Source organism: Cryptomeria japonica, chromosome 8 (genome assembly GCF_030272615.1).
Source record: "Cryptomeria japonica chromosome 8, Sugi_1.0, whole genome shotgun sequence".
Classification (NCBI taxonomy): domain Eukaryota; kingdom Viridiplantae; phylum Streptophyta; class Pinopsida; order Cupressales; family Cupressaceae; genus Cryptomeria; species Cryptomeria japonica.
The window spans coordinates 338,478,444-338,501,301 of record NC_081412.1 but is presented as its reverse complement, the minus strand read 5'-3'; the positions used below and the strand labels follow the sequence as shown (position 1 = coordinate 338,501,301).

Below are 22,858 nucleotides of genomic sequence, written 5' to 3'. Positions count from 1 at the left end.
AGCTTTATTTGGAACTTAAAGAATTAACAAAATATAAATGACCAACCAAATTTATCAATGAAAAACCATAAATATATGTCCACTGCAGAAACCTTATAAATGAACACAACAACTACTTGATTGAATAATCACACATTACTTTGATGGGTTCTTTGCAAGTACTTTAGTACCTGGCCAGTTGTGATTTGTTGGACATCGCCTTAGAATAGTTACCCAAAGACAAAGATTCATAACCTGATCCCTAGTACTCATTTCCTGTACCTGTATTGTGTCTTATATTTTGAAGAGCCTATGGGAACACCTTCAAACAATACGAGACTTCAGATGAAGTTTTGTTGTCTCTTAGGTCTCCTAGAAGCATCCCTTGAAAATTGGGAAACTTGCTCAAATATATCATTATGCTGGGGTTTCCTCAAGTGCTAAAATGTGGTTGATGAGAGAGCTAAAAATATTAAAAGAAATTTGTTTTATTGCACGAAAATTTACAAGATTTTTGTAGTATAAAATTTTCTTAGCAAAGATCAATTAGGTAATAGTATGATGAGGGAATATTACTACTTAAAGTGTGTAAATGCACTGCCACTTTATCAAATGACTGAATATATAATCAACTCCATAATTATAAATTAATAGCGTTCCCTTTCCAATCTCTATCTATGTGTACGCTTCCCGAGCAATCACTTCCCTCTCTTTATATGCTAAAACATGCTATTTGAAGGTTATAAATTGAGATGATTTTTCGTAGAATGTTTTTCTCTACTTTGCGGAGACATCTAAGTGACTACTACTAATATCTAATGTAAATGGTGTTTTTCTTTTTGAATTAATACGTAATTTCTTATTAAAATGGTTAATACTCTAAGGGATTTATACCTAGAGTGCCGGTGACTGTTGCTCGTGATCACATTTTATTTTGTTATTTGAAAGTCAATATCTACCCGCTACATAATCTTCATTAAAGGACTAAAACAGATACAAAAAAGGATTGGTAGTTTCACTAAGCCCCTGAGTTGAGGATTATTTCAAGTAGGTTCATCTTAAAAGATTAAGCTTCTGCCTACATTCATAAACTCTTCAGTAAAGTTGATTTTATATAGCCCATCTCTGAGGAACTCTTGGCTGCAAGAACAAGTCAACCATTTGAAAAATAAAAAAGACCAAGGATAGGCACAAAAAAGAGAAATTCGATTTTACAAAAGCTTCATTCAAAATATAGGTTTTGTTGCCAATTATGATGCAATACAAAGAGTCTACAAAATAGCATACATGAAATCTTATAGACCCCAAAAATGCCATGGGTACATTGAAGAGTTAAAAAGTGGTTAAAGTTACACCTTACATGAGAATAAATGAGAAAATGAACTACCCTTATCCAAATCCTTTCAAGGACCAACACGTCAAATAACAAATAGTATCTCCCAATTACAGATTGTGAGGCTGACTGACTTACTACATGTTCTCTAGAGTAGATGTCCTTACACAATATTGCAAATTATGTATTTCAGTGCCCTATTCTGAAACACAAGAAATTATGCTTAGCCACCCAGAGAATGGTTTGAAGGGCAGGAACAGACTAGAGCTTGTCCACTTTTAAAAAAAAAAAAATTCTGAAACCCAGACCACAAAGACACAATTAAGGAAAATTACAGAACAAGGTAGATACATTACATACAGAAAACACTCCGTAGATTATCCAGTGCAACAAAAATGCTTTGGTACATTGAATTGCTGGATATCAGGTTTTCATATAGTTTTTATTGCACAGCTAGAATCCCAAAAGTTGTACATTTGATGAACCATTTCAGCTGCTTCTATTCAAGGGTTCTTTATACTTATCGTTCTTACAGCTACAATAATAAAAACTCCACCTTTGAGTACAGTCTATTTCACATCATCAATCAAACATCCAATGTCATGGATGTTTAACTAAAGCTTCTTGTAGATTATCTGCCATAACATAAAATCCAAACTACCTCAAATGTATCTCTGAAACAAATCATCTGCAAACAACCCTACTAGCATGGTAGCAGACAGACAACATGGTGCATGCAAGCAGAAGTTTTATGTTTGAATTGTTGAAATACTCTGGATCTGTTGTAATATGAGGACAATTTCCATTCTCATAAACCCCTTAAGGCCAGTTTATTCTTAAATAAACCGATGTAATCTATGAAATCTTTTGCATGTGTGTAATGTATATACAGGTAATCACTGCCCTTGGGTTTGTTGTTGACCTGTCCCAGTCAGCTGCCCAAGATTTGCAACAAAAGGTACAAGACGCTTATAATCTCTCTTTCTTCCTGGGCCATATGTATCAAGTACTCGTCCAAGTGCTAGACTTGTATTCTGTAAAGCAGTTTCTCTAGAGGAAAGCTCGACATTGCTTTGAATAACAGCTGCACCAGGGGCCACACCTCCGGAACCCGCTGAATACTGCAGTGGGCCACTCCGAGCTTTAAATGAGCTCTGCGCAGTGAGAGGAGGAATAGTTTTTTCTTCGCATGTAGTCTGCCCATTTTCTGAACTTCCTATGTCAACTTGATGACTTGAAAGGCTACTACAGCTTTGCAAAAGAGATTCTAGCACATTTAATGCCTCCCAACATAAAGTGCTCTCCACCAACTGGGAAACAACTGCATACACTTGTGGACTTTGTGCTGCATCCATTGGAGTGTGCTGAAGAAGGGCTTTAAGCATGAGTAAAATCACTCGTTGATATTCTACAGGACCCTTCTCAAGAAGTCGAAGCAAGTGCCCAAATGCAAGAGCAGAATGCTGAGGGAACCATTCTGCACATAGGAGAGGAGATACACGACTCAATAAGTCCTCTGTTGTTATTATACTACCTTCAGCATATGCAGAAAATACACAAGTGAGCTCATCTAAACCTTTTGCCTTGCACCAGTGGGAAATATTCATAGCAACAGAACAAGCCTTCTGGTATTGTTGCTGAAGTGGAGACTCAAAAGCCAAGATATGATCCTTTTCTTTCTGAAGTTGTAAACAAAGCCAGGGAAGTAAACCAACAATATGCATGAGTAGTCTGGTCTCAGAATCACCAAATATGCAATCACATGACTGAAGTGTTATGCGTGACAGAACTTCAATAGCTGATGCATGGCTGACAGTAGACATAAGACCTTTCAGTACCAATGGCTGAACTCCTTCAAAAGCTGGAGCCTTTGCTGATTCCATTCCATTCTCAGCATGTCCTTGGCTTTCAAAACCTTTGGAATCCAACCTACCTAAATATTTATCCTGCTGGTTAATTTCAAATTCATCTCTAGGCATGTTGGATAATAACACATTTTCAGCAGTTTGGTCCCGAAATGATAATCTGTCAACCACACGAGCAAAAAGCTCAAGGACTTGTGTATATACATGGACAAAATCAGTATGCATCATTGCCACACAACCCCAGAACAATTGTGGATACAGAATGACCTTCTCAGGCTCCATAATCTCAACCATCACTTGTAAAGTCAATAATATTTCCATAATGAAACCAAGGACTTGTGGTGTGGGGTTGCTAAAACACCGATGTAAGCACCGCAATAATGACACACAAGTATCACTTGTAACACTTGGGCGTAGAGCACGATATATTTGATGAGAGCGGCAGGCTAAGTGCCGAGAGGTACATTCCATAGCCCACTTTAATGCCTCTGCACCCCAACGCTCCCTAAGATCACCTTGAAAAAATATTGCATCAACAACACTGAGTACAAGTGCAGACAACAATGCAGCACTTGGAAGTTCTGTTCGGGTTAAAGTCATGTCCTCATTCTCCCACATCATGCTGGCCTTTTTGGACTGGACATATTTAATTAAGCTCACTACTTGTTGTTTGTACTCACCTTCACCATAATCCCCAACATCATAAAGCTCAAGGTGCCGCCCTGCAAGGGAGTAAAGAAGGTTTACAAGCAAATGCTGGCAATGCTCAAGTACAATATCCTCTGAGCTATCCATAGAGACAAACGTCACATGAAATAGCAAAGGAAGATGACCTCGAAAATCTTCATCATTTTCATATGCTATTTCAGCTAAAAGAATTAGTGCTATATCAGCACGGGAAAGCCAATGATGGTGGCCCTGTAATGCAGACTGCAATTCACCTGCATTTACAGCAGGAGTGCTAGATCTGATTTCTTCTAGTGAATTTGGAGTGTCAACATAATAGTCACCACTGTCTCTTGACAAGTGTCGACTTTTGAGGCTACCTGTGGAACTCCTCACTCCCATTAATGGACCTGACATATTTGTCAAGGGACCAGAACCTGAAAAAAGTTGTCCAGATCTTCCTGTGTGCAGCTCGGACATACTATTAAGAGGACCAGACATGCTACGGCCAGTAGCCGTTCTCCAACTCAGATTACCACTTGCATTTCGAAGAGGACCTTCTAAGGAACTTCGAACCAGTAAAGGTGACATATGTGGCTGTTGATCTAACATTTGCATTGGCATTGGACCCTGTGAAAATTCTAACACATGACTGCTGTGGTCAGCCTCTATAACTCGATCATTTGGCCTCTTTACTTGCTCAGGATGATCTTCAAGCATTCTCTGTGAGAGTTCATAAACCAAATGATCAATTGTCTGTTGTTGACATATACGTGCCAAATACAAACTGATACGCTTAGCTACTGAAAAGTAGGTTGCAAAAGCTCCACTTATTTCACCAGAGGCATTAGAATCACAATCCTCAATACCTTTTGTTATTAGAAAATCAAGCACAGGAATAATGTTTTTTGATTTAGTTGCTATTGTACTCCAGAGTTTTTCAATTTCATCAGGAAACTGATCGCCATGGCGCCAGGTAACATAGTAAAGGCTCTTTAACAGCCGCTCACTCCATCCAGATTCCAAAAGGGTGACAAAGTTTAAATTTTCTATCCATGGGGCCATGCACGTCAATACTTGATGCTGAGCAATGATATCAACAGCATCTAATTGTCTTTGCATGATCTCTTCACAGAGGAGTTCGCTAAGCTCTGGATGTTCTTTTGCCAGATTTGTAGAAAGTTGATACTGAAACTGTTGATAAGAGTCTGGAAGACTCCCTACAACTGCTGCCCTATAACGATGGGCACCTTCACCATCTTCTGCCCACTCTCTGATTGACAGTGTCTCAAGCATTTGCAATGCATCATCTCTAATTTGCCTTGAGGGATCAACAACCTTGTAAAGAATAAGACTTAACAATCTCTGTATTTCACATTTCGGAAGTTCATGTCGCATATACACCTCTGCCAGCACAGTGAAGTATCCATCTGCAATGGATGGATCTGAGGAGTAGCACTGCACAGAAATAACAAAAAACTGCTATTCAGTAAAATCATTGGGCCAGAAAAGCTTAAAGAGTCTTTCTGGCATTATTCCTAGCATCTACCTTACCTTTTCAAAGATCAGCAAAAAAATGTATGGCAATGGAAAGTGGACAAGAGAATAAAATATGTGAAGGTACCTGATCTATACAAGCTGGGAAAAGATCCAAATTAGTCTGAAGAAGATTCATAAGAGCTGTTTTTGCAAGCATGACTCTAGATTGGCCTCCTCTCTGTCGATCCCGTCCTCCCCCAGAGCGGAATTCAAACGCACCTCCAACACCAAACTTAGAAATTGGAGGAGTTCGAGGATCTGCTGGTGAAAAACCATATGGCATTCTTGGGGCAGGCTCAAGAAAAAGATAATTAATCCAGTTAACAACTCGGCCACTCATCTTTCTTGCACTGTCATCAAAGCATGGCCCATACAGCAAAGCAGCCATAGCATTTAAGGAAACCCAGTGGATTGCTTCTACTTGATCATTCACCTCCTTCTCAATGGAGATGCGTTCCACCGAGTCCTTTGTGCGCATGGCTTGTCCTGACTTGTAGCGTTCAATCTCACGCCGATAGTCACTAACACTGTCCTGGCTCCAAGCATTGTTTGTGTCATCACTCCATGATGAAAGAAGATCAAATAAGCGCTTACGTGTTCTAGGGTCAAATTTATCAAAATTAGATTTCATCATCTCAGGAGCAAGAGATCTCAACACAGATGCTAAAGCAAAACGTAAAGGTTGCATGTCTTGAAAATTATCTGAGGAAGCAGAGACAATCTGTTTCATAGTATCCTCAATGAACTTAAAGAAGAGTGACCGCAATACAGATTTGCGGCTTAGCATGCCAGGCCATACATTCTCTGCAACCATTCGATATACATTTGCAAAATGTACCCGTGAGTCTTCACGGCGCACCTTTGGACTCTGAGAGAAAATAAAGTATTAAATGACATACTATTCCTGAGCAATCTGCAAAGATACAACTATGGTATTTCCATACTGTGCTCATAAGCAACAAGCAAACCGAAAATGAAGAAGATGAAGATGCAACATGCCTTCCATTTTGGCCTGGTTTCTGTTTCAGATACAACCTCCTCCAGAAAGGATGCAAGCTCAGTTAGCATGATTTCACAAACTTGTAAGTGTGAATGGCCTAGAGCTAAAATAGAAGCATTCTGGAGAAGGCATAAAAAGATTGTCAGTAAAGAAAGCTGTCAATATTCAAGAGTTCCATGAAGCACCTATAGATAACCAGCAGTCATACTTACAAAATTATTATAAAGAAAAACTTAATTTTACCTAAACTGAGTGCTAAGTATATACGATGGCACGAAAGTAACAAGTTTTCTTTATGACCATAGACAAAAGTAATTTGGAAGCAGTTTATGTTGATCCTAAAAATCATGCATAGGCAAACATCAATTCAATTCTTTAGACTACAATTGAATAAATAACTACACAGATTTACTAAACCATGGCTAAAGATAACAACTAGCATAGACACATAAAACCAGGTCTGATATTTTCAGTTACAGTTAGCATTTATTATTCTCGTCTCAACGTTAAGGTTTGATGGGCACTATTGACCCTTCTCTTGGGCCCAAGAGCCACTCTCTTTGGGCCTTTCCTCCCCCAACAACTATAGTGAATGCTATTTTTCCAGTGAATCCAAGTTTACCCTGTGAGCTTACTAGTTAGATACACCTATCAGTGACAACAAAACTGTTTCTCAAGTATGGATATTCATCATTATTTTGTAGAGACATGAATAGAAAAAAGAGGAATCAGTGTAAGCAGAAAAATCCAAATGGATGCACATGCACACATAAAGGGTAATATGCATTGAATCAATAATACAGCTAAAGTTGTTTCTACTTACTATTTGCCCTTCAGAACCAGCTCTTAGTGATGGAAAAATCAAACAATATAGATCTTTGGCAGTACCATCCTCGCTATCATCTGGTGGGCAAGAACATGCAAACATGGCATACATTTGCCATTGATCAAGCTTGTTCTCAGTATCGTGTGACTGCACTGCCTTTCCACCCAAATCTGATGGAGTTATTTGTCTAAGACGATTTGTCACCTCCAACCTGTGAAAGTTGACGAGGGATTTGAGTTATTCAATGCATGACATAAATTGCCAAAATTCGATAACCTGCTATTTTGACTCAAGTTGCCCAGTACAATAAGAGATGCTTTGTCAGAACCAAATGCCATATAACAAAGACTAATTATCATTGCTACCTCCAGGCTCATCCATTGGGAAAGAAAAGGCGAAGAATGAAGGGAACATGTGGTGAGTATGATGAATTTGATTGCATCTAAGAGACTACATTTTGCACCCTATAAAAGGTCAACAAGTGGTACAGAAAGAAGAGTAGGCCATCAGGAGATAATAGGAATTGAAGATGATTCACACAGTTATGAAATTTTAGGAGACAGAAAAACAATATTACAGTGAAGGGAATCGTGCTTTTAAGTTTCATCTATTTGTCTTATATACAATGTCAAATGCTCATTTATTAATTGATCAGAATAGTTGTTGCATCTATAGTTTCAAGTTTGCATGTATCATTTTAAAAGACTACTTGATGTTTAATTTGTGTTATTGATATATTTAATATTTTTATAAGTCAAATGTTTTTAAGCTTTTATGAATGAATATACCCTCATCAGTAACAACTTTTTGAAATGCTTCACTCAAATCCAATCCTACAAACAAAACTGTCATCTATTGTAATTGTATCATCAAGTCAAAATGCATGACACAATCAGGTAAATTACAAATGATATAAAAATGTAGGCAAAACAAAGTTATTTTCTTAATGATATTATGATTGTATGGAGGAATGTAAGAATCTGTATTGTAAATTTCATATAGATAAATTTGCTTCTATTAATCCTATAATGCATAGATACCAGGTTTCAAAAATTCGATTCATTTAGGAGGTCAAAAAAATTGTAAATCCGAATCTTGAAGAAAAAAAAACAATTGCTAAACAGAATTTAAAAGTCTGGAACAAATCCAACAAATAAGGCCAGTCCAAAAAAATCTGACCAATTTCAATATCCTTATATGTGCAGCTGTAGTGCTGTCCTTTTTAATATCTTTTGGAATCACAAGAAACAATTCAAGAGGAAGAATCAAAAACTTCAGGTATAAAAGCAAATATTCACTCAATGAGAACATTCCCTGAAGCAAAAAGGAAATTAGATCTTTTAGGAAGCCAGCAACACTCCTACCTTGCTTGCTGCACAGCATTGGGACACAGTTCTGCAGCATACTGCACAAGCTCACTCAGACAGCGAGCCCAACGGCTCTTGTCATGACTTTCCAAAATGGAATGAAGAGTGACATCTGATGGAACTGCATCTGATTCTCGTCTTAGATCATACCAACGGCCAGAATCCCAATAACAGCGTTGAACTATATCATCCTAGGGAAACATTTGAAAGAATGATGCAAGGAAACGAAAATACATTTTAAGAAGTAAATGACACTAATAAAATCCAAAGCGCTGTCCACCCAAACTATGAACTAGTTTTAGGAGGTACACTATTTATTTAATTAAGCATCAAAGGCAACATATAAGCACAAAGGAAAATCTCGGAAACTCACCCCTGCCTCTTCCAACACATCTATCACAAATGTTGGTTCTAATTCATTCCTCAGTTTCTTATCACTATTTTCACTAGGAGAATATTCTCTTATATCATTCTGCAAGGCACGGACACAACGTAACAGCTCAAGTGCAGTGTGCCTGATTTGAACATCAACAGAACAAAGAAAAATAAGACCAATTGCATCCATTCCTGAAGCTCGAAATTCATTCGTTTCTCCAAATTGCCGCACAGGGGAGGACCTATACACCATATCACTGTTTCTACTTGCACGTGTAACACTTTTGTGGTCATAGGATAATCTCTCATCAGCTAGGCATGCTCTCCATGAATGCATAAGTTGTACAAGGCGTCCCAGTGATGTGTGTATGAGCAGAGGAAATTCATCTGGCAACTGAATAATGAAATTAGCCATTCCATTCATTACTGCAAAACGACTCTGAGGAAGATACATGATTATACGAAAAAGCACCTGCACTGCTTCCTCACGGACACCAGGTTCAACACTTATGCCATAAACTGGAATAATTTCTGTCAACTTGCCACTCCGAGCAATATCTTGAATCAAATGTGGTATGCACTTCAATGCCCATCGGAAGACTAACCATCCTTGTGATTTCTCTTTGGTAAGTGGATCTACAATTAGATCAAACACACAGAGAGTACATAAGTTTTTGTATTAACTAAGTGTATACTCAAGGATCATGCAGGACAATCCACATAAGAGAATGTCAGCACAGAAGTTATTTTGTGTCATTCAAGCCCAATAACTTTCCTATGGTAATTTTATCATCCATATTGATTGCAACAAAAATACTGTCATGAATATTGGCCAATTGAAGTAAGATGAGAAAATTTCAATATTCCTATCAAGTTCATTTGCATATGAATTCATTTAATAGTATTACAATGAAAGCTCAAAAATCTAGGACAATTATCAAGGAAAGGAATCATTTGGAACCAATAAAACAAATTCCCTATAAATGTTTGTTACCATCCAATCATTGAAGAAATTTTGCAGAAATGCAGAGCCACATTAGATACAAATACCCAACGAATAGACACAACATGATGGACATGACACACAAGAGAATATCAGCACAGAAGTTATTTTGTGTGATTCAAGCCCAATAACTTTCTCATGGCAATTTTATCATCCATCTTGGTTGCAACAAAAATACTGTCATGAATATTGGTGAATTGAAGCAAGACGAGCAGAATTTAGCATTCCTATCAAGTTCATTTGCATATGAATTCATTTAATAATATTACAATGAAAGCTCAAATATCGAGGACAATTATCAAGGAAAGGAATCATTTGGAACCAAGAAAACAGACTCCCTATAAATTATTGCTACCATCCAATCATTGAATTTTTTTTTGCAGAAATGCAGAGCTATATTTGATACAAATACCCAACAATAAGACACAACATAATGGACATGAACGAGTAATGTATCTACAAAAGGTAAAAACTTATCTAAGAAATTTAAAAATGTAAAAGTACGTGCAATAAAATGGAAGTAAATAGAGTTCTCATTGATGAGTAAATATTTTGTACAAGGTTTAGACACCCTTTAAGAATTTCCTGATATATCCAAGCCAATCTATGTTACATTCATACTACCGAAGCAATTAGAGTTGTATACCAGGGAAACTATCTATAAAATAGGAATTCTTGAATTTAATATCTAAGTACTGGAACTGAATGCCTGAACAAATCAAAAGAAAGGATAATCTTAAGAAAATAAAAGAAATTTTGATTAGGAAAACTCAAAAGAAGCTTGTGTGTATGTTGGCATATGTGCAGAGCTTGATGACATGATGATATTGTATGTTGTCATTGATGTCAATATGCTGAAGTATGAACCGGTATATTGGTATAAGCAAACTGGCAAGAGAACCGGTATGATGATGTGAACCGGTACATATATGAAAAAGTGAAGCGGTATGTTTGTTCAAGGTGAACCGGTATATGGAAAGTTTTGTATCGGGGTTTCACTTGGCATGACTACTAGTTAGTAGTCTCAGCTTCAGGGTTTCCGGTTGATGCATTCCAAGCCTGTGTGATTCAACAGATGACATCTTGTGATGAGTTAGCATTGTAATGAAGATCAGATCGTGTTGCCACGTCAGCCTTGTGCACGTGAAAGATTTCCTTGAGGATCTTGCATGGAAATTGATCCTATCTACCTCAGGGATGTGCGAAGTCTCTGTAAACGGTGGAGTGCGCATGATGGGTTATCAACTTCCTGAAGCGGCAAAGAATGAACGTTGGAGAACGTCTTGAGATCTGTTCAAGACTGTTGCATTCAATGCAGTGTGATTAACGATCAGGATTGAACCAACTGAATTGTTAAACCTAAATGTTTAGGGTTTAGGGTTTATGCTACCCTATCTGTTTCTTATAAGGTCGATGATGTTTTTCATTTTGAAGTTGTTGGCAAATGTTATGTGTCTATCCAAGTGAAGAGATACCTGATTCTTGCCAGACCGGAGAAGTGTGTTGATACCTGCAGAGTGTGATTGCAGAAGCAAAGGAGCTAAAGAGGATCTGCCTTGGCATTGTGTGCTGTTATCAGATCAGTGTATTACCTGTTGACTTCTAACCATTTCAGCAGTTGGAAAATCCCTTAACCGGGTAGCTTTAACAGGCTTTTGTGTAAATCCTTTAACAGGGTGACTCAATTCAATGAGTTCTTCAAATCCTCTTGTGAGGTAACCTTTAACAGAGTTCTAACCTTTAACCGAATATTTAGCCATCCCTTAACCGGGTGATCCCTAGCAAGATTGGTTCCTAGCAGAACCTATTGTAAAAGTCTTTAACCGGACAAGGCTCCTAACAAAACGGACTTCAGAAAAGTTCAAAGAACAGCTTGTGGGTATTCATCCCCACCGTGGTTTTTCCCAGTTGGGTTTCCACGTGAAAAATCAGTGTGTCATGTGTGATGCTTTTCATGTGATGGTTTAGTGTTTTATGTTAAGTGGTAATGCAAGTTGATTCAATGGTCATAAGTATTTCTGATGTATTACTTGCTTAAGCATTTGGGAGAAGTTGTGATAAGGTATTCGGTCTTGAATTGAGCTGGGTGTTACCAGTTTGTGTTTTTCACAGTCTCATTGTGTTTTACCGATAGTGTCCTGACTAAGATCGGTAATGCTGCTTACCGGTTAGTGCAGTCTCTGCTGTTTGAATTGTGAAGAAAGTTTTTGTCTGTACTGATTCACCCCCCCCTCTCAGTACCGGTTTGGTACTAACTGTTCATCATTATTCATCAGTGTAATGAAATTAAAAATGCCATGAAAGGTTCTCCGGTTACCACCATGATTTAAGGGCAAATAGGCAGATAAAATTACAAAGTTCAGGAATATTTTAAAAGCATGTTGAATTCTCTGAAAAATGTTTTTCATAAAGATTCCAAAGCACAGTAAATCAGTTAGCAGAAGCAATCTAAACTCTAGAATATTATTGATAACATTGACATTGAACCAAAATGTTACAGCCAACATACACCATATTTAAGACAGAAAACAAACAATAATCTATACTGTAGTACCTAAGGTGATAACAATCAGACTTGATTTAACTGTCTCTGCTGCAGTTCAATTTTCACTGAAATATTACTAGTGGGGCATCCTAATTTTTCACTGAAATTACATATTGTTTTGAAAAATGCATGATTTACACTTAACGGGGTTTTAACTAAGGGGATTCAATCAATGACAATTAGATCAAACCCCCTTTTGAATAGAATCTCCCCCAACTTAAATCATACCACTGGCAAAGTCTCCTCCATGTCTACACATTGCTAACAAAAAATGTAATTATGCTTCACTGTTTAGGATATCAAAGAAGTAATTTGAAAATATCATTTTGCAAGTATGTAATGTTGAGCATTTTTTCATTGATGTCAAAGGATATTTTTCAAGGCTTCTAATCAGAGAATTCAAATGAAATGTTGAGCTACCTAGTTGCCTAGTTAAGCTACTTAAGCTACCTGCCTACTTGGATGAGCTTCTTGCCAGCTTGCTTGAGCTGCTTGAGCTCTTTGTCTTCTTGGTTGAGCTGCCTACTTGGTTGCTTGAGCTCTTTAAGCTCCTTGGTAGTCTTCTTAAGCTTCTTAGTTGTCAGCTTGAGCTGGCTGACTGTTTGGTTAAGCTATCTGTTTGTCTACTTCAGCTGGTGGGTTGTCTGCATCAGCTAGCTGCTTGTTTGCTGACTTGTGACAAGACAGATCACGTGCCACATTTTTGGTTGAAAGTTATCAATGAAAAATACCTTTTACCTCAGCACTTGAGCAGAATGATTTATCAAAAACATGGGCTCAAATGCTCTTCGGCTGCTTTTTTTATGATGCATCGATGATTATTCTTTGTGTGTGTGCTGTGTTCTTTATTCCTGAAATGATTGGGCGTAAGAAAAATGTTTTAAGATATAGTTACGCTGGGCTGTATTGCATTGCCAGGTGTTTGGTTTGTTTTTTCCTCTCAGGCATTTTAGCGTTAAAACAAGTTGAATCATTTTTGCCGTGTAGTGAAGAGTTTTGTTTTGAATGAGTTCGTGGTTATGAGGAGTTGGACATCGTTTTCTAACACAGTTTTTAAAAAAAAAAAGAAAAGAAAACCTATTCCTCATGTAGAGTGCCAGGGGTGTATTGGACAGACTTCAAGTAGTGTTTTGAATATGAGCGGGGGGTGCATTAGAAATAGAAAAACAGCAGAACTTTGTCTTGTTTTTGCAAGGAGTCGTTTTTTTTATGATGTGATTGAATGATTAAAAAAGGGCTGTGTTGTTGTGTGTCTTATTAGACACAATGTTGATGTCGCCTTTTTAGTGTGGTTCAAAAAAGGTTAAGAAATAATACGCCTGTGAAGGAGGTTGTGAGCTGGATAAAATGTAATAAGAAGTCAAGGCTGTGTTTTTGCTCCAAGATGAATAAAAAGAAGCGCATAAATTGTTGTATGGGTGGAGTGCTTAATGAAGTTTTTTTTTAAAAAGGTTTTGACATATATGTTTGTGGTGTGTGTGTGAAAGGGGGGGAAGCGAAGTAAAAACTGAAAACTGTGTGGTAATGGTGGATAAGTTTGGGTTATCTAAAGCAGCCGCAAGATGAAAAATAATGGTTTTGTTTAAGGATTGTACGACAAATGAATGGATTTTGATAGGTAGCAGACTATAAAACAGAAGTTAAGTTTTCCTCACAATATAGTTAAAAATGAGGTGTTGATTTGGTATATTGTGTATAACAGAGGCGTGCAATAGGTGTATTGCTGCATTGCCATGTGAATTGTTTTCAAATGGATTAAGCAGAAATTGAACTGTGTTGTAAGCAGCCCTTCTACTATAATCAGAGCAAGACGGAGTGCGGAATATATATATATATATATTGGTGCCCATTTATTTATGAAAGCTACTTTGTGCCGTGGTTTTTTACCTAAAAGGGTTTTCGATGAGAAAATGTGTTTGTGTCATGATGCTTTCTATCTTTAAGTTTTATATGGTTTCATGTTATCAAAAGTTTTAAAATACTGATTCATGAGAATACTCACACATTTGATAAATTGGAAAATTGTGATGATAGCACTCAAAGAGATGAAGAAGGTGTTGTCCAACAATCTTCTTCACATGTGCAAGCTGGGACAGCAAGTGGGAATGAGTATTAAAAATTCATCAAAAAGTGTGCAACATGAGGCAATAGATGCACCTTCTGATATTCAGTTTGGGACAGCAAATGTAACCACTGAAAATGCACCTAAAATTGGTCAAAGTAGCAACACATTCAAAACATCTTTGAAGACTCCTTCCAAATTTGTTCAAAATAATCATCCTATTGATCAGATTTTGCAAGAGGACAGACCTAGAGCTACAAGAAAAAATGTAAAATATTATGAGGATGAAGAATCTCTTTGCTGTCCATGATTGAGCCTAAGAATTTTTAAGAGGTAGCTGAAGACAAACACTGGGTGGCAGCCATGAAAGAGGAGCTTGATCAAATTCAAAAAGTGAAACATGGGAGCTTGTTCCTAGGCCCAAAGACAAGAACGTGATAGGCACAAAATGGGTCTACAGAAACAAATTGAATGAAGATGGCCAAGCGGTAAGAAACAAGGCAAGGCTTGTGTGGAAAGGTTATGCTTAGGTAGAAGGTATTGATTTTGATGAAACCTTTGCTCCTGTTCCATGTTTAGAAGCGATTAAAATGTTCTTAGCCTTCTTTTAAAGGCTTTAAGATTTATCAAATGGATGCCAAATTTGTTTTTCTCAATGACAATTTCAATGAAGAAGTCTACATACAGAGCCTGATGGGTTTGTTTTATCAGAAAATCAAAACTATGTTTGTAAGCTGAAAAAGGCTCTTTATGGCTTTAAACAAGTCCCACGTGCTTGGTATACCAGACTTCAAAGTTACCTACAACAACAAGGATTCAGAAGAGGGATAATGGACAACAACCTATATGTTAAAGAAGAAGGTAAACACATGCTGATTGTTGTAGTTTATGTTGATGATTTGATTTTTGGTAGTGATTGTGTAGAATTGTATAAGATTTTCGCTACCAATATGAAGAAGGAATTTGAAATGTCCATGTTGGGTGAGTTGTCCTTCTTCCTTGGCTTACAATTCATCAATCAAATAAAAATATTTTTATTTCTCAAACAAAGTATATTAGAGAGATGTGGAAATGGTTTAGAATAGAGGATTGTAATCCTGTAAGCACCCATATGGTAACAAGATGTAAACTTAGTAAAGATGATGAGTCTCAAGATGTTAATCAAACTTTTTACAGGTCTATGATAGGAAGTTTGTTACATGCTACAGCTAAGCTATTGGTTATGTTGCTAGATTTCAAGCCACTCCTAAGGATACACATGTTCTGGCAGTTAACAGGATCTTCATATATCTTAAGCCACTCCTATGGATTATGATTTATGGTATCCTAAAAGTAATGATTTTACACTTACAGCTTAAACTGATGCAAATTGGGGTGGTTTAGTTGATCATAGAAAGAGCACAAGTGGAGGTTCTTTCTTTCTAGGTGGCTTTCTTGTTTCATGGTTTAGTAAAACATAGGCTTCTATTTCATTGTCTACAGCTGAAGTAGAGTATATTGCAGCAGTGTCTTGTTGTACATGGGTTCTTTGGATGAAGAAAACACTAAAGGATATAAAGGTAGAGTATGAACATCCTATATGTATATTTTGTGACAATACGAGTGCCATTAACATTTCTAAAAAACTAGCTATGCACTCTAAGACTAAACATATTTCCATTAAGTATCATTTTTTGAGAAAATAGGTTACTAATCAACAAATTAAGTTGAAATGTGTGTCTACTAAAGAAAAAGTTGCAGATTTGATTACAAAGCCTCTACCAAAGGAAACATTTGAATTCGTGAGGGAAAAGTTGGGAGTGATTTCACTCCATCACTGAATTGCAAATTGGACTTAGGGGGAGCTTCTCATTGTCATATTCTTTCAGCTTCATTTCAGTTATGCAAATTTGTTTCAGTCATTGATGTCAAAGGGGGAGTAGTAAGTCAAGGGGAGCAACTTTGTTTAGGATTTAGTTTGCTTGCAGATGGTGTTGCCATCAATGACAAAGGGGGAGATTTTTGAAAATTTTGTCATTGATGTCAAAAGATATTTGTCAAGGCTTCTAAATAGAGAATAGGAATAAAATGTTAAGCCATAGTCGGAAAACTCAGACTTGCCACAGACTTGGCAGCCCAAAAATTAGATTCGGACTCAAACTCGGCAAAAACTCGAGAAAGGACTTAGCAAGGACTCGGCAAAAACTTGAGAAAGGACTCAGCAAAAAGAAAACCATAGTTTTACAAAAAAAAATAAAAAAAAATTAATGCATTTAGAGAACATAAGAGCCATAATTGAAACATTACACATGTCATATGATCTCCAAACACTCAATATGTAAAATTTAATCATTCATACTCATAGTTTCAAACTTTAAAATGCATGACAGCAGCATAAGTTTATAAATGTTTACAAAATTACATATAATGATATGTCCAAATATGAAAAAAAGCAAACTTAAGATTAAATCTTCCTCTTTCCTCTCCTAATATAACTCAATTTTTAAGGCCTTGAACTAGTAGGTGCTGAGGTATCTAAATGATGAGTTGATTCTTCTTCTTCAACATCAAAGTCCTTGTCTTCGTCCTCCTCCATCTCATCCAATGTTGCTTCTTCGGCTGCTCCTCTCTTGAATTCTACAAGATCTTCTTCAGTAAGGAGGACATCATCCCCATCATTTTGTTCATTGATGGTCCAATCACCATATGGATCAATTTCATCCAAGTTAATGGTCCCATGTGAAACACCCTCCACCTTTCTAGTCTGATTGTGTGTTTCCAACTAACGCCGAGAGTCCTAATGAAGGACTCACGAGTCCCAATATTAGACTCGCGTTGGGTCTACTACATAAAATCGTGAGTTTGTTAAATGGACTCGGCTGGCAAGTCGACTCGGCCCGCCAATGGACCGCCAATGGACTCACGAGTCTTGGTGAGTCCGCAAAGTTTTCAAACTATGTGTTGAGCTACCTAGTTGCCTACTTAAGCTACCTGCCTAGTGTTAAGGATATAGCTTCATTCGGATTGAAGCAATCTGTATATACGTACATATATATATATATATATTTATTACTTTATATAATAATCGATATGGTTTAGAATAATCCCGATAACTATCGGGGTCGAATTAGTTAGAGCCTGAGCACCATCATTGTTAACTAATGAACATCAACAGTGAACAAGGGACGGAGGGTCATGTCCCCGTAGGGTCATGACTCTACGTGACATAAGCCACGTAGAAGTCATGCCCCTACGTGGACATGACTCTCCATCCTTATATATGCAAAGGCGTCGACAACTTGCTGGTAATTGAAATCAATAATTGTGGCAATCTCATGACCTAGCAAGCTGTCGACATTATCGTAGAAGATTAATATAACAGAGTTAAACATATTCATTGCAGTGATCTCATTAAAGTCCATCCTTCCTAAATATTCTCAGACTGTTATCTTCTCTATCTCTGGTCCAGATTCCTTAACACCTACTTGGATGAGCTTCTTGCCAACTTGCTTGAGTTGCTGGAGCTCTTTGTCTTCTTGGTTCAGCTACCTACTTGGTTGCTTGGGCTGTTTGAACTCCTTGCTAGTCTTCTTAAGCTTCTTCGTTGTCAGTTTGAGCTGGCTAACTATTTGGTTAAGCTATTTGTTTGTCTACTTCATCGGGTGGGTTGATTGCATCAACTAGCTGCTTGTTTGCTGACTTGTGACAAGTCAAATCATGAGCTACATTTTTGGTCGAACGTCATCAATTTTTATAGAATCATATTTTTCTGAAGAATACCTTTTACCTCAACACTTGTGAAGTAGAGTGATTTATCAAAAACTTGGGCTCAGATGTTCTTTAGCTCATTTTCAATGATTCATTAATGATTATTCTTTCTGCGTGTGCTGCGTTCATTATTCCTGAAATGATTGGGCGTAAGAAAAAGGTTTTAAGATACAGATGCGTTGAGCTGTATTGTATACCCAGGTGTTTGGTTTTCTTTTTCTTCTTAGGGATTTTGGCGTTAAAACAAGTTGAATCATTTCTACCGTGTAGAGTGCAGTTTTGTTTTGAGTGAGTTTGTGGTAATGAGAAGTTGGACATCGTTTATGAATGCGTTTTTTTTTTCCATTCCCTACATAGAGTGCCAGGGGTGTATTGGATAGACTTCAAGTGGTGTTCTGACATGCGTTTAAGTCAGAAATCATGGAATTCTGTAGTGAATGTTTTTTTTACTTTTCCACAATTGTCAATGATATAAGTAGGGGGTGAATTAGAAACAGAAAAACAGCAAAACTTCGTCAATTTTTCGCAAGGAGTCGTTTTTTTAAGATGTGATCGAATAATTAAGAAAGATTACTATTTGAGCTATGTTGTTGTGTCTCTTATTAGACAAAATGTTGATGTCGCCTTTTTAGTGTGGTTTGAAAAAATGTCAGGAAATAATATGCATATGAAGAAGGTTGTGAGCTGGATAAAATGTGATAAGAAGTCAAGGCTGCATTTTTTCTTGAAGATGAATAAAAAATAAGCACAGAAATTGTTTTATGGGTGGAGCGCTTAATGAAGTTTTTTTTTTAAAAATGGTTTTGACATATATGTTTGTGGTGTGTTTGCGAAGTAGAAACTGAAAACTGTGCATCGTAATGGTGGAGAAGTTTGGGTTATCTAATGCAGCCACAAGATGAAAATAATGGTTTTGTTTAAGGACCGTGGGAAAGGTGAATGGATTTTGATTTTTTACCCGAAAGGGTTTCCCACAAGAAAATTTGTGTGTCATGATGCTTGCTCTCTTTAAGTTTTATATGGTTTCACGTTGTCAAAAGTTTTAAAATATTGATTCACTCCCCTCACCCCCCCACTCAACATTTTTTGTGTGCTTTTCATGTAACCCTAAATGTTAGCTTTCTGAAAAGTAAAATAAATATAAGGTTTTTCCTAATATTAAATATTTTATTATAATTTTATAATGAGCTTAAGTCTATTGGAAAAGACAATTACCTCTAATCAACATACTAAGAAAAAATAACAAACTTTATTTGAAAAATCTTAGAAAAACAAGAGCATTATCTCTGCATAGATCTCCTTCTTTCAATGAAAAATAGTAATAATTTTGATATATATGGTAAGAGAGATGCATTACAGTAAAGTAAAGATCTAAGTCTTTTCTTAGCATCAATTTCAAAACTAATAATAAATAAAATATTCAATAAAAATTAAAAAAAACACATTTGCTCCCTAGGCATTGAAATTTTTATTTAATTCTAAGAAATAATGGAAAGAATTTGTTTGTAGTGTAAGTTATGTGATACATAAAATGTCACTCTAGTTGATAGTTTTGGTACAAGGTTGAGCATGGCTACAAAGTTCTGATAAACTAGTAAAACAAACAAAAATTCTTCAGATTGGTAATTGCCAATTGATAGTTCAAAATTTCAATGTGTGTCATATTATATATGTCTACTACTCTAGAGTCACCATTCAAATGAAAATCATGACAATTTCAAATGTAATGACTCCTTTTTGAAATAGGATTTAATAATAAACAACAACAATAATTATAATAATAACAAAATTTAAATATAAAAGAATAGAAATAAAATTTAAATTAAAATATGAAAAAATAAAATTAAAATATCATATAATTAAAATTTAATTAAGTTCAATGAATGGTCAAAAAGACATAAAATGAAAAGTTGTGACTCCCTCAAACATAAGCTATAAATGGGAGAAGAGAACTTCATTTGAAAGGGGGCATGGAGGAAGGAAGAAAGAATGGAGCATGTGAATCAATAAACAGTTTATAGAAGGCAAAAAGGAATTGGAAGAAAATAAGGAGGTGAATCCCTGAAAAGGCACAAATTATGAAGCGTTGTGCTCTTTCGTGGTAACTGTGCAAGGTTGTGACTCTTTCAACGGGCACAAACGATGGAGAGTTCTACTTTTTCAAAATGTGAAAATCATTAGAGGTTGTCATTCTTTCAAAGGAGAGAAATGATGAAGTGTTGTACTCTTTCAAAGTGTGGTAATTGTGGAAGGATGTGTTTGTTGCAAAGGGCAGACATCATGAAGAGGTATGACTTCTCTATCACATTACAAGATATAAAGGCGAGAAGGTTTCATTTCAGGAGGACATCCAAGGGAGATCCATTAGGAAAATAATTTATTATTCTCAAGAAGCAGAAATGGAGGGTGGTGACTCAATTCTTATGAAAGGTGGTGACCCGTTCAACAATGAACTATAGAAGAGATTGTTCCAATCATTCAAGGACCACTTCTCAGTTATCAGTCATGAATCGACATAAGCAATCATCAATTATCAAATCAAGCAAACAATCAGTCAACAAACCACTCTATCAAATTAGCATTCATTCAATCATCATACCAAACCAACATTCATTACATCATCACCCATCAATCATCTAATTAACAATCTCTTTAATCATCACTCACCAATGCCCCAAATCAAAGGTGAAAATATCGGCAGAAAATCGCAAAAATCGCGATATATCCCGAGCCAGTCAACACGCCGATTTTATCGGTGAAAAAATCAAAAACGACTTTTTCAGAAAAAATCGTGAATCGTTTGTCAATAAATCGTGATTTTATCGCGTAAAAATCGCGCGCCTAAAGGCTAAAGCCTAAACCAATGGAATCCTAAAAAGTAAAAACGTTAAAGTTAAAAACAAATGTAAAAAAAAAAAGGCGAAATCGGAAATCATATTGCACGCGACTTCGCCGTTTTCGACTATAGCTTCCCCACCGACGCGGTTTACAGACTCTATTGCAGGTTTTTATTTATTTTGTTTGCTATTTTGTGATTCGAAATTTCCACGGCATATGCCATAGACCAAAGGCTATTATACTATGTTAAATTTTTATTTTATCTGCTCATTCCAGATTCGTGATTCAAAATTTCTAGTATTGTTAAATAATAAATTAACATCTTTGTAATAAATAATAAATTTAATTCAAATAAAAAACTAACCCAAAACTGTATACTGGCAAGTGGTAACTGTATAATGCTATTCGATATATCCCGACTCATTCAACTGTATAACCCAAATCAAATTAATAATAGCGTGTATAGTGTATCACTGTATAATATATAATATATATTATATATTATTAATTTACATATCAATATTTATTAATAGTGTAATTGTGTAACTGTAACTGTATATTACTAATTTACAGTAAATTTTATGCAACACAGTATGAAATTTGAATAAAAAAAATGTCACAAAATTAATTTACAATTACACTGTAAAATTCATAAGTTATTAAGTTATTAACTATTAATTTGCAGTAGTTTTTAATTAAAATTCATACTGTGTAGTGTGTTGTGTTTTTAATTATTATTATTTTACTATAGTTTTCCTAAGATTGTAGTTTACTATAGTTTCCAAAGACTGTAATTTACTATTATTATCTTACAGTTACTTACTCTATTATTAATTTACAGTTTACTACACAGACAATTATTAAAATTTAATTTATTACTATTATTACACAATACATTGTATTGTGTAATAATAGTAATAAATTACTAATAGTGGTGTGTCACTGTGTAATATCCAGTTCCACGATCTACAGTTACACACTGCAATAGTGGTTTATAAATAACAGAATTGAGATGTATCTAATTGATAATGGAGGCACCAACAATTAGCTTGATGAGACATTTATCTGGATTCTGTAGTTTGGTACTTTGGTTGTGAGTCGTGACCATGCTAAATTGTCCAATTTTAGTTTGTGTTCATCTTCAATTTATATTTATTGATCCATGTTTGGTCTCTTTTGATAGGTTTCTTTCGATTTTCTATAAAAGACAATGGCTTCTGCAACTAGAGGTGGTACAAGTAGAGGTGGTGGTAGAAAGAGGGATCCTATGTGGAAACATGGCACACCAAGTGCAATGGCAAGAGAGGTTATTTGTAACCATTGCACGAAAACTATGACCAGTGGCATATACCGACTCAAAATTCACCTTGCACAAATCAGTGGACAAAATATTACAGTATGTGACAATTGTCCTGAAGAGGTTCAAAGGGAGGCAAAAGCAAGACTTTCAAAATTTGAGCAAAAGAAGGTAGAAAAAAAGAGGACAGCAGAGGCAATGGCAGCCCCAATGAGGAATATCAGTTCTACAGAGTCAGAAAATTTTGGGGTGGGCAGCAATGCATCTGGTTTTTTCATTCCTCGTAACACTCTTGGTGCACAACCTGGATTGTTAGGTACTTCATGGAATAAGGAAGTGCATCAGCAGACAAGAGCGACAGTGGCTAGATTTTGGATTTACAACAATATTCCATTTAGTATTATTGAGAGTCCATA

The 22,858-nt window shown here is 36.2% G+C and overlaps 1 protein-coding gene across 1 annotated transcript in view; it reads right to left on the bottom strand.

Moving 5' to 3' along the window:
- Positions 1 to 1,626: 1,626 nt before the first annotated feature.
- LOC131079022 (uncharacterized) overlaps positions 1,627 to 22,858 on the bottom strand; it is a 239,365-nt gene continuing 218,133 nt past the window's right edge. The window contains exons 11-16 of the mRNA XM_058016888.2: positions 8,949 to 9,586; positions 8,573 to 8,766; positions 7,206 to 7,419; positions 6,382 to 6,501; positions 5,468 to 6,250; positions 1,627 to 5,301 (exon numbers count right to left, since the gene is read on the bottom strand). Coding sequence (XP_057872871.2) covers positions 2,209 to 5,301; positions 5,468 to 6,250; positions 6,382 to 6,501; positions 7,206 to 7,419; positions 8,573 to 8,766; positions 8,949 to 9,586 — 5,042 coding nt within the window. The 3' untranslated portion in view covers positions 1,627 to 2,208. The remainder of the gene's footprint in view (positions 5,302 to 5,467; positions 6,251 to 6,381; positions 6,502 to 7,205; positions 7,420 to 8,572; positions 8,767 to 8,948; positions 9,587 to 22,858) is intronic.